The sequence below is a fragment of the Melozone crissalis genome, unplaced genomic scaffold (assembly GCF_028551555.1).
Source record: "Melozone crissalis strain CALT ecotype California unplaced genomic scaffold, PUWL_Pcris_2 ptg000029l_1, whole genome shotgun sequence".
In the NCBI taxonomy this organism is placed as follows: domain Eukaryota; kingdom Metazoa; phylum Chordata; class Aves; order Passeriformes; family Passerellidae; genus Melozone; species Melozone crissalis.
The window spans coordinates 12,099,940-12,118,080 of NW_026535807.1; the positions used below are offsets into that span (position 1 = coordinate 12,099,940).

The window sequence follows — 18,141 nt, forward strand, 5'->3', positions numbered from 1 at the left end:
AATTTAGAAGATGAGGCATCTTTACAAATACTGATCTGATTACAAAACAGAGATTAGGACAACTGGGATTTTCAGATTCTGAGAATTGTAAGGAATGTGACATGAATGAATTAATCATGGAGTAAACAAAAGGACTGCAAAAGAAACAAAGAGCAGTGTCTGGGGAAACATTCAAAATGTTCATAAGAGGAAGTAAATTAAGTGCTGGAGACTATGGCCTTGTCCAGACAATCTTTAGAGGCCAAGCAGATTAAATACATGCTCAGAATGCTGACTCTTCCTTATGCACTTACAAATCCATTAAGATGAAAGATCTTTGTAAAGAATATGTAGTCCCATTGCCAAACAGAAGAGTTCAAATCTAACTGGGAAGATTATACTGTGAAAATTAACTTTGACTCATAACAGCTAAAGAAACTCTGGACTATAATGTTCATGAAGACTCTGAATAATGATTTACCTGTCTGAACATCTTAAAAGTAAATTCACTACAGTAATGCATGTAAGTAAAGTTTAAGAAGTTCTCAAAGAACTTCCTAAACTTCAGGTAAATGTGTATTTACCTGAAGTCTTCCCTTTTAGATTTGACTCCCAGTTTATATTTTCAGAGCTACCATTTAAACTGCTTGCAATAAACATCTAAATAAATTATTTACCAGAAAAAGTAAAGAATTAAAAGTCCCTTTTCTTTTAGCTTAAACAGGTCAGTCATTGAGCATTGCATTCTTGCAAAACGGAAATATTTCATGTTACCTCTTTCTGAAAATCTTTTGCTTGACTTTCAGCTTCACTGAGTTGAGTTTTCAGACTGGCTGCATCCCGCTGATGTTTTTCTCTCAGTGATCCCATCTGATTTTCAAGTTCCTTCCGAGACATTTCAAGAACACTTATATCGCTGGTTAGTGCTAAACTCTGTTTCTGAGAGCTGAAAAACAAAACCCAATTGATTCCTTATGCATTTCAAATTTACACAGACTGGCACTTTTCACCCTTGAAAGTTTAACACAGGTTTTGATGTGTAAATACCAATACAGACCATTATTGCCTCCCTAGCAGAGTGCTGACACAAAAGGCTGGCCATGGTCTTGCTTTGAAATATCTGTCCACAGCTTGCTGTGTATAATGAACTTTTGGGAGGAAAAACCACCATCAGCAAAACTCTTCAGCTGCTGTGGTACCCCCCAGACAAACCTTGTGCCCTTACCTAGAAAGCTCCTTCTCTTGTCGCTGAAGTTCAGATGTAAGTGAAGTATTTTCCTTCCTCAGTTTAACACATTCAGCTTCCAGAGCAATCCACTCTGCCTTCAGCTTTTCAAGTTCATCTGCAATGAATAAGTTAATTCAATTAAGTAAAATTATTTCATGACTACTTCAAGGAACTAATAAAGGACCTAATAAATGGAGGAAAAGCTGGTATCAGCCATAAATCTCAAATATATTTGTTTGTAATCATGTCACATGAATTCTCTCATGAGCACCTGTAAAACATTACATTATCTTCTACTGTTATAAGGTTTATGACCCAGTGCCTGACAAGTTACTTTTTTCATTAAAGCTTTTTCTAAGGCACAAAGAAGCAGAAAACAGTCTTTTTATGGGTCAACTCTAATATTTTAGAAATAGTGGTAGAAAAGTATATTTGAAGAAAATTTCCAAGGCTTCAAAATAGCAAGAGAATCACTAATACCATGCCTCTGTTTCAAGGAATAGAATGTTTAAAGCAATAAGCTTTAGTGACACTTTGGTAGAATTAAAAAGTCAGGAGCTCCCCCTTAACAGTCTTAAACTATAGAGAAGTTCCACAAGTCCTCTTGGAAATTTTTTGGCAGTATGAATCCCTCAAACTGTACAAGTTTTCCATCTTTTCTAAGTGGAATTACACTTGGTCTACTGATGTCAAATAGTAATTTAGGCATAATAATAACTCTTTAATGAAGCATGCAAAATGTCTTTTTCTGTGGTGCTTTGTGCACCACAAGCCTTGGTGCACACAGATAAATACATACAGGTGTGCACACACACACACAGAGTGAATGACTACAGAGGGACAGAGAAACAGTGATTTGAGTAACTGGCATCCACCACAGTGAGCAGGATGCTCTGGTAGCCATGCTCTGGGACATCCTTTCAAGCAAGTACCTTTCAGGCGAGAGGCCTCCTCCCTCTGCTGCTCCTCACACTGCTGGCACTTGAGCTGGAACCGGGACTGCAGATTGACAATTTCTTTTTCATAGTCCGAGGCATCGTTCCTCCAGCGGTCAAGCTCTGCTCGCACTGTCTGCAGCTCAGCTTGCAAGGCAGAAATATCTGTGTCTCGTTCTGAGGCTGCTTTTTCTGCTACTTTTTGAAGTGACAGAATCTCATTTTGAGCACTGACTAGTTCATTTCGAGTGGCTGAAATTTCATTCTCCTTCTCCTTGCGAAGATTCTCAATTTCTTCCTGTAACCTTCGCAACTGAGCTGGAAAGCAGACGTTCATGTCAATAGTTTTTCAAATGCATTTACAATAAACTTAAAAACCTTACCTCCCTCTCTCAACACATTGATATTTAACAGGGCTAAAGAAGCCTAATGCAATTGAAAAAATATTTATCCTGTCAAATGCTGTACTTTAAGGGGGAAGTATGTGGGCCATGTAATACACAGAGTCAAAAGAAAGAAAAACCCTAAACCTAGGCAGTAAATGCAGGCTAGGACTAAGGTCTTTTGCAAGGAAAGAGCAGTGGAGGAAGGCATGTTGTGGCAGTTTTTTGTTCCCCTTGGGATGCCTTTTTCAGCTGCAGTGTGCCTGGATCCCTGGGCTTTGTGGTTTTCAAAACCCTAACCCTAGGTGTAACCCTAACCCTAAGTGCCCGAGTAGCTCTTCAAATTAGCACTTGCTCTAAGGAAGTGACAACAGAACACAGCCTTTTTGACCTTAAGGCTGGACAGACTGACAGACTCTTCCCAATAAGCTCTTTCATATGCATGGATGAGAAGTTAATGTGATACAGAGCAGCTGACTGAGAATTTGTGTAAATCATGGGTTACATCCTGCTGCATCCATTTTGGGCTGAAATGAGCACAATTGATTATATCAATTTTCAAAAAGGTGTGGACAGGGTCTCTGTTGCAGCAACTTTACTGCATGGTCTGATGCTGGATGTGGATCTGGATGAAAAATTCCTTTAAGAGGATCCTAGAATGAAGTTAAGAGATTGGCTAGCACAAAACACCTAAAAAGCTTCTGAGTGCTCTGAAGACAGCCACAGTAAGAATCCCTGGATCATCTAGGACTGGGAAAGACTAAAAGGAGATGAAGAAGAGGTACCTATTACAGATTACACCTTTTGCTTTTTCAAGTGACTATTACAACCATAGGAATTTAAAGGAAACATTCCACAACAACATTCAAAGATATGGTGAAAGAAATCAGATTTAAAACATACACTCAACTAAACATTTTCCTTTCTTAGTGACTATGACGCCACAGAAACAGTCAAAACTATATAGCTTCCCTAAAGAGTGGGGAAAAAAATTCCTACCTTGCAGGGCATTTATTTGCTTGTTGGATTCTTCAACTTGCACTCGATATGCTTTTCTCTCTTCTTCCAAGAGAGCTACAAGTAAAAGTGAAAATGTGCCCAGGAGTTTTTGTCAGTAACATGAATTTTACCTGTGTAATTAATTTTAGTCACAATCTCTCCTTCAGTGAAAAGATTAAGCAAACATATTACTTCAGAAATTTATCAAAGGTAGTAAAACTGTGTAAGTAAAAGTTAATAAAACTGTGTAAATAAAAGTTAATACTAAGACATCATTCCATTATTGTGGTAGTATTACAATTAATTTGAAATTGATATAATCTGTTGCCTGATCTGAAAACTCCATGTCTGCTAAATGCAAACTGGTGTGAGAGAAAGGAAAAAAAAAAGTTTGTAAATATAACCACTAATGCACACTGAACAATATGCAATTAAACTGAACTATACTATTTCCTCTTAAAAACAGAGCTACATAGCTGACAGGATGATCCAACAAAGAGCTACCACTGAAGACATTCAATTACATCCATTATCTAACTGAAATAAGGATGAAATCTGAGTTCAAGGATGTATTCAATACTATGAAAACATGTTGGTTTATCTTGAACTACCTAATATATACAATTTTCATGAATACCCTACAGAACCAAGTTGATCTGGGTCTCACCTTGAAGTTCAAAGCATTTTTGTTTACTTGTCCTAGCTAGCTCTTGGGCTTCAATCAGCTCCTTGTGCAGTTGCTGAATTTCTTGCTTAGCCTCAGTTTCTGATTGTGCACCCTGCAATTCATCTGACAAAAGAACATTTTCTTTGAATCATAAGTTTGTACAACAGCTTCATTTGCACTGCCATGTGCTGACTGGCAACTTTTTACTCAAATCTTCAAAAGTTAGTTAAAGTAAACTCAAAATTAGATTAAGCAAATATTAGCAAAAATATTAATATACTTTTAAAAGTAGTAAAACATATGCAAACCTTAAAGCATTCATTACACATAACATGCAATGTAAAACAAAAATTAGCAAGTAAGAATCAGAGAGTTTAAAAAAACTGTATAAATTGGCAAGGACTTCTGTATTGACAAAAACATGGAACAACAAAAGCTTAAGACAATCCTTGGCTGTGTTTACAACTTGTCTCTTTTTAAAGGAAGCTGCCCTAAGCCTGTCTCAGTGCACAGGCTCAGGCAGAGCTGCTATTCCATGATTCACTACTGCCACCCACCCACCACATTGCCAGGCTCAGCCTCTCCCTCTCCCTCTGGGGACCAACAAGGAAAGGAAAAATTTAGGGAAATATCCTAAAATAAAATTAAGAAAAAGAAGAAAATTCCAACTTCCTTATTTCATTTAGTGGCCTTAGTGAATAGTAAGATCAATATTGCACTTGATTTTTTTTTTAAACTGCATCTTAAACTACTAAGTATGTCTTTAATATGATCATAAATCTATGCACATGATTTAAACTCTAAATAAAAACATTTGCTCTTCCCCATAAGTTTTGCATTAGCTAAAACACATATCAAATGCCTCTTAGGCTTGAAAGAGAAGACTTGAAGTCACAGAAAATAAAATACTTTTACAGCTGAAGTTTTGGAGGAATTTAAAAGAGGAAAATAGTATTTGTTACTAAGAGCAGTGTCCTCTAATGGGCACACATCTAGAAATGAGATGCAGGAACACTCTAGCCTGCAGGCATCTGCAAAGGCAGCAACAGCATCCAGTAAACTCTCATTTACTGGATTTTCCTTAAGCAGTATCCATGCACAAACTGATCTTTCAGTAGGGACAAACAGCACTAATAAACTCCATGGGTAGTGGGCTGAAACTTGATATAAAGCTTGTTTGGTGAGAAAGGTAAAGGAAGAAAACTGGTGAAAGAATTCCAGCTGTGTATCATGAGAGGGGGTGGAAAAAAAAGGCTACACAGTTACCTGGCCAATAAATGTCTGCAACTATACAGCACATGGATTTAAGATAAAGGCTTAAAAAATATTATTTTGGTTTGTCTGGACTTTGCATTAATAAGGAAAAAAACCCCAAAACTATAATTTAGCTCATCATTATACTTTTGACATTCATATTCAGCCGCAAATCATGCTAAAGTCTTCATACTGCATCTCTCTAAGGGGCTATTTTTCCTGCTCTCACAATAATGAACTGGTGGGTTTGAGCAGAGCTGAGAACACACATGTGCTTTTAGACTTCTTCAGAACAAAATTATGAGAGCAGAAAGAACAGAGAGGACTACATATTTCACCCAAATACTTTGTTTTATGGTTTATTACCTCTAAATCCAAGTTTCTCTTTACTGAATATGTTTTGTTCTTAGCTTCTCATGGATAAAGATTTAGAGCAATTAGACTTTCAACCCTCTTTAATGAGACTTTTCAGAAGAAATGGATGAGGAAGTTGACAAATTATGCTCAAATCATGCCTGATAAAGAGGCAGTGTCCCAAATCCAACAACAGACACCCTAAATGAACTTTTATGGTGGCAGCATTTTCTAGTCAGTGAAAGCACACATCATAAAAGACAGTACTGCTTCAAAAGAGATGAGAGGAAAACTCTTTTCTACATCAACACAAAAGGGGAATTTCCATGTGCCTGACATGCTTCTAAATCAAAAGGCAAGAAATATAAGTACAAGAAAATATTTGCTTCTTAGTCTTACCCAATCTGAAAATTAGGTGTCTTGTAGTTCAAAGCAAATATAAATTTGGTGCTAATTCTAGTTTTGACAAGTACTTCTTAACTACGTAGGATTGCCCTATTTACAAACAATAAAACTACTACATATCATTATGCCTAGAATGAGTTCCCTTTAGAAGCAAATTCACATCATGGCTAACTGTCCCCAAAGCAGGCTAAGGAGTTACCATGAATTACAAAAAGGTGCCAGAAAGAATTAAATAAAAAAGAAAAGGTCAAGTACAGCATTTTTTCTTCCTCATTCATTTTTTCTACCTTGTGGACGATTTTGATCTGTGATCAGTTTGCCACATTTTAAGAAATGTTCTCAATTAACACCTTTTTGTCTTCCACACAAATACAGTGAGGCTTCGTTGACTCTAATGGGAATTTAAAAATTGTTTAAAAGACTTTTTAATAACCTTTTTAATTTTTTTTTTAATAACAGAGATAATACAGAAGCCACACAGGCTGTGGTCTTAACTGATCCTTTATCTGTATGTGCCTGGCCTGTGGAAGCAACTTTATGAGCAGGCTGGTATTTCTAAAAGTTCACCTTCAGAATTTTGCAGGATTTCTCAGGTTATTTAGAAGACAATTTTCAGGGTACTCAGGTGAAGTCAGACACAACAATTTCAACCCTGAGGTTTTTTTTTAGCTTCATAAGATCCACATGAAGGAAACTGCACCATATATTTAAAATAAAGTATCTAGTTATTCTGACATAAAACAATGGTTCCCAAACTTTCTGAGCTGACAGACCACTGCTGATTTTCAAAATTTCTTATGTAAATTTCCACTATTCAGCAAATCCTCAGCTGAAACACTTTCTGCTAAGATTCCATGGCTCACTCCTGCAATTACTATGAAAACACAAGGACATTGATAAGAACAAGATTACCAGTCCTCCAATGACATTTACTGCTCCTTTCCATCTGTTCAACATTTACCTGCCCTTAACTTTGCAATAAGAAGTCACAAACAGCTTGTTTAAACAGAAGTGTCCAGGGAACTGTTATGAATGGTTAATAAAGTCATTCATTCACCTTGTGGGGGAAAAACCAAAACCAACTCATCTGTCACAGCTTCCCCCCTTCCCAGATTCTGATTTGTAGAAACTTAAATCAAATCCTGAAAGCACTCAAAAATTTTGATGGAAAATTGCTTGGAGGAATCTACAGCAAGCAGAAGTCTCACAATTTTCCTGTTCCATTAATTTCTTTTGTAAATTTCAACAAGACCTCTGCCTTTTCCAGCGGCCGTTTCTGCATTCCAAACAGCCGCCAGATCAAAAATGTTCTCACTCTTCCTTAATTGTATGGCTGCATAACAAATCCACTTGAAAACCTTTCTGAGACAAATCAGATCCTTTTTAGGACAAAGTCAGGCACATGAAGTCGGTCTCTGAAAAAAACCTCAAAACTGTGGGTTTATAGGCTCTTCATAAAAATGAAAAGGGCAAATGATTCATTGCACAGATATTTTTTAATGGTTTCGTGAGAGCAAAATAGGAAGGCCCATAAATAGCCTCAAGAGGAAGAGAAAAGTTGCTGCCAACCTCAATTTTATAACCAAAAATAAGACTATTATAATCACTACAAACAACATTATCAAAGTCTACCTTCTAGCACAGAAAGTCACTGAACATACTTGTTATTAGTTGCAGATATTACAGCAAACCCCAACTAGAACATGCCCGGTATCTCAAACCCTCCTTTCTAAACTGCTTTGCTGAACTGATGTCCACTGGGAAACATCAAACTCAATTTTATACACATTGCCAAACAGCAAAAGTAATTTGTGCAATTTTTGGAAGCCTTTCTGTCGTAAAATTAGGGAGTGTAAACAATTGCAGAGAAAGCTCTTTTACAGGTCTCCTACGTTCCATTATGGTTTCCTTTTTTCCTGAGTCACAAAGAACTGTGACATTCTTTTACTTGTGATCTCAACAGGAGCATAATTTTACAGATCTTATCAAGTGTCTAATTGTTAAAGAAGCATAAAATTATTTTCAATAGGCTAAATGTAATAACTAATTATTATGCCACAGAAATCTTCAGTAATGAATATGTAAATATCAGCTTGCTAATTAAATATATGCCTTCAGTGCATAAAAACCAATAAAAATTTTACATTTATAGAAACGAAGCTCAAAGCTAAGCCCCAGCCATCATTCCAAATACAGTTACAATACAAAGGCCCAATCTTGATTGTGTTAAAAAAGAAAATCTAAAATCTTGTTTTGATTAACCCATCACTGCAAACTAACAGAAGCATTTCTGACAGTGATGGAAGCTATGCAAGTAAAATGCTTGAAAAATGTCAGTGGTGGAACAATCCCTCCTCTCCCCAGCTATAATCTTAAAGGTGTACTGACTCTAATTCTCAGTCCAAGTTGTAACATGTAAATTCCTAGAACAGCGTTGGGGAGTACAGAGATTACATTTATATACAGATGATTTCTATAGCAACACTCAAAAGTGTGTTTTTATATCACTCAAAGGAGTCATTACTAACATTTAAATTTAACTCTTCCTTAGTACATGACTAACATCTTTGAATTCCAGAATTTTATTTTAACTATATTTTCTTTTAATAAAACCCAGGTAGATAAAAAGATTACATATACAGATTATGCATCTGAAATTGAAAAAGTAGATTTGTTTACCTTTTAGAAGAGCTACTTTGACAATAGGTTCATTTAGATCTTGGTCATCCATTTGAGCATCTAAAAAGAAACCCCACACCTTTCAGAGAGCAGGCAGACTGCAGAGAGTTCTCATATACACATTCTTTACATGGACAGAAGATTTTATGTCCTTCTCACTTTACAGGAGTCAAATTATGAAGCCACAAAATAGACCACACTGCTCTAAGCTTGTCTCTATGTATAATATACTGCATGATTTTAAGAAAATGCTCATAATTACCTAGATTTAATTTACACCAATTAGAGATCACAGAAATCTCAGTCAAACTCTTACCTGTAGTGTCGTCGCTGCTTTTTTCCTTGCTTGGGCTAAGGGTGTCAGACAAATCGTTCGATTCTTTGACTCGTGCTTGGTTTTCTGCAAGAGACAAGGAAAAGCAACTACAATCAATAAATGCTTTGCTCATAATTTGTCCTGTACACCAAACTACTGCTAAATGTCCAGAGAAAACAACTTGGTTCAAGAAACAGTTAAAAACCTGCTGGGTGCTTATTTCTTTGCAAGCCTGGGCTAAAATGGATTCCGCATCTCTGGAATCATTAACCCAGCCTAGCCTCTAATAAGGGATGCAATCGCCTCGTGCACAGCTTGAGCCTGAGCCTGGGTTAATGCTGTGTTCTTGCCAGCTGGAACTGTGCAAAAGCTGATTCAATCAGCAAACAAATAAGAAAAGAGAACTAGAACAATGCAGAGACTGTAGCAAGTCAAAGAAACTGCTGTAAAGAATAAAACTGTGTTTCAATATTTTGAACAAATTACATAATAACAAGACTTGCACATACCGTACTGTTCAAAAGAAGCATGGTGTGAACCATTAAAGAATCACAGCAATATAAATTAATACATTAGTTTCTAGAAAGAACTTTCAGTTTAAATTGTATTAAGAGAAAGTGTTATGTTGTTCCCACAAAAAATTACCCTCGTGAAATATCTGTTCATATATAATTCAGCACTTTTATTACAGCAACTTCGTGAAGGCACACAGTTGGTTTTGATGGGCTTTTTTGATTTTGGTTGGATTTTTTGGTTTTGGGGGTTTTTTCCCCAGCTCTAGACTTTTAGTAGAGACCATGTATTTTCAAAATCAAAGAGATTTAATTACACCAGTGCATCTTTGTCCCACACAGAATCACCCCTGACTCAAAGTCTAAATATTACACATGACGGACATAAATTTTTAAAAATTTTTCTTAAATAACAATTACTGTTTAGTTCTGATAGGTCCATTGAAAAGAGCAGATCATTTCTGGTGTGGGCTAACCCAGCAGGTCTGTCAGCAAGGAACTGTCACCAACATACAGGTGAGGCTATGCAAAATGAAATCTTTCTTGGCTGTCTATTCAGAGCCTTGCTTTGACAGCTCTGCTGCCCACCTGCAGGTTACCAGAGGGTTCCTCTGAGTCTCAAGTTCCAGGCAGAGACATTATATGAAAAGGGGTCAATACAGCATTCCCAGTGCACAGACATCTCCCATCCATGGAGAAAAGCACAGGGAACACAAATAATTTCACCACATATAGGTAACACGCATGCAACAATGAAGTACCAGGACATAGGACGAAAGGAGCACATCAGTAAATAAATCGTGTTACACAACAGGGTTAGTATATGAAAATACGTAAAAACCAAGGGAACAGTAAGACATCTTTTCAAATAACAAGAGAATACACAGAACTAACTTCCCCCAGAACAAAAGAAGCGGAAACTGGAGACAATCTGTGCGGCTGCATGAGGAAATCAACATGACAGAACACGGACAGAAAAAAAAACCAGAAGAAACCCACAAAGTTTTCTTAATCTAAAATGAAAAGTTTTCTATAATTCTGTGCCAGATTAACATCCACTTATACATGAAACAGAAGGCAGCAAGTAGAAACAAAGCAGCTGGCGAAGAGGGAGACTCTTCCCACCCTAACGCAACCGAAATCACCGGAGAAGAGGAAGGGGAAAAGCACCTGTACAGTTAAAGCACACCAGAGGTTCAGACCTGGCAGGTACTACAAACACAATTCCCACTTTAGCAGACTTCAAAATTCATAATGATTGCTTGTAGTTAAAAACTTAATCTCTGGGGGTGGGTGGTTCTTCACTAAAACAAAAAGGGATCTTTCTTATTTTTAGGAATAAGGTTTTTAACTAATATCTAAAGGTGTTTCAAATCAAACCATTTTACATTATCATATAGAACCAAGCTCACAGGATTGTCACTAAAACTCTAATAATTACTAAACCAACACATTAATTTCTTGATAAAAAATAATTATTAAATAATTCTTTACAAAAGTATAACCTAAAAGCCTCACCCATGTCACTTTAACGAGTGGCCGATCCAGAAGCACTAAGCTGAGCAAGATCCACATGCAACTAACTTTACCATATCTGGGCATCCATGGAAATACTGCTTCCCTGCTCTGTGCAAAATGGGAGGAACAGTGCAAGTTCCAGCCACTGGATTAATTCTCTCTGCCACAGCACCCCCTTATTTACTTCCCTCCCACCCACCCTTGGTACACCAGCTTCTTCCCCCCTCTGAAACAAGGCACAAAAGATGAGGCACCAGAGGAAAGATGCACCAGTTCTACATGTAAAACACCAGAAGATAAATTATTAGAAACTTGCTTCCTATTCTGGAACCAGAGTCATAAGAACAAAACTCTTTCCTGTACTATATTATATCACAGCAGTTGTTCCTATTTCCCATAATAAAACTGAGCTGAATAAATATAGCCAAAGTGATAAAGTATATTAAAATGTGTTGACATCATACTTGATGAGTTAGAATATATTACCAAACACTAAAAATAGCTCAGAGCTTTGCAATGGAAGGAGCATGCAAGTGTTACGTTACAGTTATTGTATGCATTCTTTTGCCAAATATGGCACCTGGTCTATAGCTTCCTCACGTACAGAAAGGAGTTAAAGGGGCCATTCCATGCATTAAAGGAAGAGAAGATAAATTAAAATATCTCTATAACACTGGACCTTTTAGCAAATGAACATTTATTCAACACAACAACACTTGGCAGAAGCTCAGAGGGTAAAGAACTGAGGCAGTATGTCCAGACATCAATAAAAAGCTGCAAGAGAGGAGTGAGCCTGCAAGTCCAAACAATCTTACATTATTAGACACTTGAGAAACATCGACCTGCACACTTGTTAGCTGTTCTGACCCTGGCACTGTAAGGTAAGGGTGACCGTTCCTTGACAAATCTTTTCTAATTAGCTCCTTTAATTTAACTTGCTTTATACATTAGAGAAAAGAGCTGGAGAGGCACATATATATTTTACTTGTAAAAGACACATTTAGGAGGCTAATACTTAAAGTTATGAGATAAGATAGAAAATAATCAAATTAAAATACACTTTTAAATAAAACTTAAATTACACCAAACATTATTTCTATGTAGCCCTACAATAAAACCAAAATCCCATTTGGAATTCATGCAGGCACTAAAGCTTGAAATGAATTTACAAAAACTACTTTTTTTTTAAAATGCATATTCAAGTAAGAACTCAGTCAACATTGAGACTAGCATTTCATGCACTCAATCTTCAAAAATGGTTTCCATTAAATCTTTTTAGCCTACAAGCGTATTTGGAGTAGAGTTCAGCAAACAATTTCCCTCCCCTTTATTGAATTTCCCTTCAAATGCGTATTCAATAAAACTCAAACTGCTGGCTTAACACAGAACATGCACTGAGTGACAGAAAAAGCATGCTTCAAAAACAGTTAAATAATCCAGAAGTCTAACCTTTCAAAAGCTTTGTTTCTTCCACTTTGGTTAGATGTCCTTCATCTATGATCTTGTCTGCCAAACAAAATAAGTGTTACTTTCCAAGCTCAAATTTTCCCTGCACGCATCTACGTAGAGTACATTCCATGACCAAATTAAAAGCTGATAATATTACTTCCTACTCAGCCTTGAACAAAAACTTTATTCTGGCAAGGAATAATGAAACAGAGCACACAAGCCTACCAGCACTTTGTGATACAGTGCATAATTATTTCTCCTTATTAACTTACATAATGCTGCACTTCACTAATGAGAATTTAGAAAAAATAATTTTACGTACTTTAAAATAAAAAAAAAATCAGAAGCAACAAATAATTAACACGTTTCTCAAGTTTAGTTATCAAAAAAGGAATTTGAAGAGCTGGTTGCATGAAACAGACATCCACCCAACACAGCAGAAACCTAAAAATGCATCACAGTAAAACAGGAATAGAGAAATCCCCTCAACATCACCACTGCTTTTAACAGTGCCTGTGAAGTGTACACAGGAATAGCCTTTCTTTGTTTAAACCTTTCAAGAGAGCTGCACAAAACTCCAAAACTAGGAATGCATTACATTCAGGTTCATGAAAATGCAGTTTTTATCCAAAGTCTACTTTAGGGAAGTCTATTCATATATGTGATGTGCACAAAAATCTTAGAAGTGGAATTTGAGACTAGATTGCTAACTTCATCCTAACTCCTGCTACGCTATAAAGATAAACAAGAACACCAAGGGAAGAACAGGATTGGATTAATGAAGGACACCAAAAAAACTACTGAATAATTCATTTCTTTTTGCAGATGAGATTTCATTATTTCTAATTCCTTAAGAAGCAATGCCAACACAGAAGTATCGAGGATCCCATCTGACAGATCACATCCTCAATCTCTGTGCAGCAGATTTTACAGTCTAGTCCATGTTGAAAGCTGTTAGCCCCTGAAATATCAGGCTTGAGAAGCTGCCTCTGCCTCCCCTCCATGGTGTCCCTGTCAGATCCCTGATAACCAGGGAGGGAATGCAGTTTGCTGGATGCTCCATGTGCTGTCAACAGGAAAGAGACACAGAGAAGGCTGAATGAACAGCACAAACAGGAGAGTTCAGACTAAAGAAGCTGGATGACAGTAAATCCTCTTAAAAAAACTTTAAGCTTTTTCAGCTTCAAGTATCTCTGAAAATTAACTTGTCCCTCTATTCCTCTGATGGCATGTTGCTGTAACTATGACAACCTAAGGACAGATGCAGGACAAGATCTGGGAGGAGAGATCTTTTACAAACCTAGATGGTAGACAAACTTTCAGACAAAAACCCTGAAGTCTGAAGAAGGGTTTTCATGGCCAAAAGGTTGTCCTGTACTCTGCCCTCTCCCACACAGACAGATAAGCCAGTGGAAAAGAGATGTTCCCTTCACCTACTTTTATCTACAAATATTATTCTGCATTAATGTAACATTTTACTAACACTGCTTCAGAAACACATGGAACAGCACACTGGATTTTCAGGATTGGCTTTAGGTCTCAAGCAACTGTAGGAGATCACTCATCATCTAAGTTCAGAACAGCCTCAAGTTCCTCAGAGCTGGTGAGAATGACTGCCTAGACAGAGGACAGCACTGTGTAGGGAATCAAGTTACTGGCAGCCACAAAAGTCAGGAGTTCAAGTGATACCACGACTCTTCTTCCCTTTTAAAATAAAATAAATCTAAAAAAAAGTCTTTATATATGATTATTCCAGTACTGAGCTGTGACTGGAAGAGGGGTGGAAGGGAAGGCAGCAAGAAAAAAGCTGGGGAATTCTCCCTGTAGATCTGAATAAAACAGCTGAATGCAAAAACAAGCAGCTTTCAACTGAGCTGAAGGGGTAACAGCTCAACCATGCTGGACTGCTAGCTTAAAATAGGCCTCTGTAATCAGCTTACAGAGGAAAATTTAGCATTATGGATTGATGCATCTTCTAGCTTTCTCACTGCAGTAACTGGTAAACTCTGAATAACTGCAATACAAAACAGAAACTACCCTTCTTGACACAGATGTTTTCCAAACTGAAACTTCTGCAGCAGTTCTTGACACTCTGTTTCCATGGCTAAAAGAAACTGCAGGCATGGGGGTTTTTTGGCTTTTTTCCCCCCATTTCCATGGTGGCCTATTGCTTTCTAGAGTCCACTACTGATTTGACCATTTGTACAAAAGGTACATCCTTGGCACTGTTCCTGCAGCCAGGACCTTGAGCAGCAGCACACGAGGCTCTGCCCAGCCTGTCCCAAAGCTGGCACAGCCAGGGTTTTGCACTTGGACTGACACCTCTCCTCATTCTCTGTGTTTCAAGAATGCTACCAATAATACATGGCATAAGCTAACAAAAAATAGATTAATTCAGCATGCTGGTATTTAGATACTACAGATATGGTATTTTAGATGAAACAGTGGTATCGCTGAACTCCATAGAACCTTATTTTTCACTGTTACCACCCTAGTCACTAAAAATGGCAGAATCTAGACAACAATGAGGGGGGAAAAAAAGACAGAGACATCTTCTTTGAAACAGCTCTTTCAAATCTCTGCATTTTTAAATTTTACTATTTCAGAAAACTTCATAAACTTTATTTGTTTTTAAATCACTTAGTGTTTTCCCTGAATCAAGACATGCAATCTTGGCTACCAAAATATAAATTAGGGTAAGGATCTTAGCTTGAATTTCTGGCACAAAAGAACTTAAGCTTTCATGCTATCCAGTTCCTACCTAGCAGAAAGCAGAGAGGTACATAAACTAATGTTGTTACTGACACAATCTGCTGTGAAGTTAAGTTCTCAGTTAGTCCTTAAGATAATTCATATTTTCTTCTGCAGCTCTAAGCCAGCTTTCCTTTAGGTTTTTATGCATTTCCTGCATTCTCAATTTAAGAACTCAGATTTAGGTTGCCTATCACTATGTACAATATAATAACTAAAATCTGTTAACATTACAATTACCACTTAACTAACATGGCCCCTCTACATTTATATTTTGGCATCAAAACAGTCTTTGAAGTAGGCCACATTTGAAAACCAATGAAAAACCTGTCCCTCAATGCACAAATTTCCAACCATCTGAAAAAAGTGATACTAAACAGTATCTTAACCTGCAGGTCAAAGGAAAAGTTAAAAATATTTAATTCAATCCATCCAAAAACTACTATTAATAAATCTGCAAAAATCAGCTTGGTGAAAAGAAGGAAGTTGACTTGCATTTAAAATCAAATTAAAAAAATCACAAAGTAAGGGAGGAAAGAAAGGACACAAATAAAGAAGGGTTAGACTGGAGTGAAAGCCAGGAAGTTAGCAGGGCAACAAATCTCCCTTTGGTCTGTACATCATCACATTTTTGCTAATAATGCATACCATGGACTGATCAAAAAGAGGCACCATGACTTCTGCTCTTCACTGATTTTGACCAGTGGTTATTAAAAAAAAGCTATGGAATGAGCAACAAGTGAACTGGATGTAATGATCAGAAAGTAACAGACTTCCCAGATCATTCAGAGCCAGATTTCATAACACTCCACAGATGTCAGAGGTCAGGACATGTTACTGGATGGTGTTGTGAGAGGACTGTGCTTAAAAAATAAAAATAATTACATAATACCTTTAAAAATCTACAGAAGCTGGATTTTACAAACCATCTGGTTTCTAGGATTTTTATTACTATTGTTTAAGCAATAAAACTGCTCCCCTCTCAGTACTTAAGCCTCTGGGCAAACCCCAACATACTACCCCATGATGAGCTCCATATTCTTGCTCTGTATTGCCAGTCTGTATGATATTGTTCTACACTCTTTGCTGTGTGCCTTAAAACTTGATTTCCTGACAATCTCTGAACTGTGATTTTTCTCCCCAGGAGTCCCTAACTCTTGATGCTACACAGAGCAAAGAACAGGAGTAGAACCGAAGGGCAACATTTACATACAAAAGGCAAAGAACAGATGCTACAGTTTGCAGTTTTTAACCTCATGATATTGTGAGGCCTGACTAAACATATCTGAATGTGGAAAAGGCAAACTTTCAGTCCAAGAAGAAATAAAAGAGTCAATGATTTGGAATTTTTCTTGATGTGAGAGTAAAAACTTAGACTGTCATAAAAAATGCAAAATCCTGAGCTCTTTTGAACTCTATTAATTCCTTTAAAAATGAAGCAGTTGAGGCCTGGCAGTTTTTTCACTGTAGCTTGAGAAAAGGTAAGCATAAATCCACTGATCTTAATTTTACCCTTATCAGAACTTCTTTAACATCTTAGAATATTTTACTAGATACTGTTGATCACTTTTCCTTCTCAACAGTGACAGGACTGGTCACATTTCGTTTGCAGAAGTGATACTAACCTAATTTTGCCAAAATAGGTTAAGCTAACATCCAAACAATGAAAACAGGTAACCAATTTGTATTTGAACATTGCACAGTGTGCTCTTCATGTTCTAGACAAGAAAAATGTTTACTCAAGCATTTAACTTCATTTTTTATGAACTGAAAAACAAGATTCATACAAGATCTTTGCAAAATTTAGAATGATTTTAAACTGCAGCCTCACAGAAGACAGCTACCAGTCGTTATGTTTTTAAATAAACATTTTTCAAATAAAGATGAAATTTTCTTAGACAAACATTAGCAGTATCATGTAATTTGGTTTATGGCACTGCAGTCTGGATCACAAAGAGTAAAATCAAACAAGTCTGCTGCCCTTCCTCATGAAAATTTGAGAGGAAAGAGTCTAATGGCCATAATGTCAAAAATGATTCTGTCTTATTTTTGCTTGTAAATGCTTCTCTGCTTAATTTTAGGTACATAATTTCTATAAACTCTAAAGTAAAAAAACCCCAGATTTTTTTGAAGTTTAATACCACTTTGTTTCTCTTCATTCTAATGATATTTTTCTTTCAGTAGGCAAAAAGTATAAATATCTTCAGTTTTTCTTTAATTATAGATGTGCAGACAGTGCTGTTTCATTACTCATTTTCAAAAGCATTTGCTTTGAAAAGCATGTTTCACATTCCAGAATAACACATCTTTCTAAAGACTGGTATGCAATTTTCTGTTTTTCTTACAACAGTCTCTTAGACTTCCACTTACAAACTATGGACTTGTTTTCCCTTCTGTTCTTTTGTTAGAACTAATCTGGAGAATGCGTAGAAGCCTTTAATTATCAGATAAATTACAGCTAAGTGAAAAGGCACCTCATTCTCTGTCCTTTGCTGCCTGTGATGTTTGCTTAAACTGACAGGTTTCAACTTAATTTGTAACAGGAGAAAAATTACATCAGTTTTAAACTCCATGTGGCAATATCACCACCCTTTTGGTGGTCAGGGTACAATGATGGATGAACTGAGAAGAGACAATGTGACCATCACTTTGCAAGAGCAAAGATATCCTATTACCCCTGCTTAATACCACAATGCCACAATTCTATGCTTA

General features: G+C 36.7%; 1 protein-coding gene across 22 annotated transcripts in view; it reads right to left on the reverse strand.

Annotated features, from left to right (window-relative positions):
• SLMAP (sarcolemma associated protein) overlaps positions 1 to 18,141 on the reverse strand; it is an 86,691-nt gene that overhangs the window by 20,360 nt on the left and 48,190 nt on the right. For 14 of the 22 annotated variants that reach the window (XM_054281244.1, XM_054281233.1, XM_054281239.1 and 11 more), the window contains 8 exons: positions 12,679 to 12,735; positions 9,200 to 9,283; positions 8,884 to 8,943; positions 4,192 to 4,314; positions 3,525 to 3,599; positions 2,140 to 2,460; positions 1,205 to 1,322; positions 754 to 925 (listed from right to left, as the gene is read on the reverse strand). In XM_054281244.1, coding sequence (XP_054137219.1) covers positions 754 to 925; positions 1,205 to 1,322; positions 2,140 to 2,460; positions 3,525 to 3,599; positions 4,192 to 4,314; positions 8,884 to 8,943; positions 9,200 to 9,283; positions 12,679 to 12,735 — 1,010 coding nt within the window. The remainder of the gene's footprint in view (positions 1 to 753; positions 926 to 1,204; positions 1,323 to 2,139; positions 2,461 to 3,524; positions 3,600 to 4,191; positions 4,315 to 8,883; positions 8,944 to 9,199; positions 9,284 to 12,678; positions 12,736 to 18,141) is intronic. The other 8 variants (XM_054281247.1, XM_054281250.1, XM_054281245.1 and 5 more) reach the window with 2 other exon arrangements.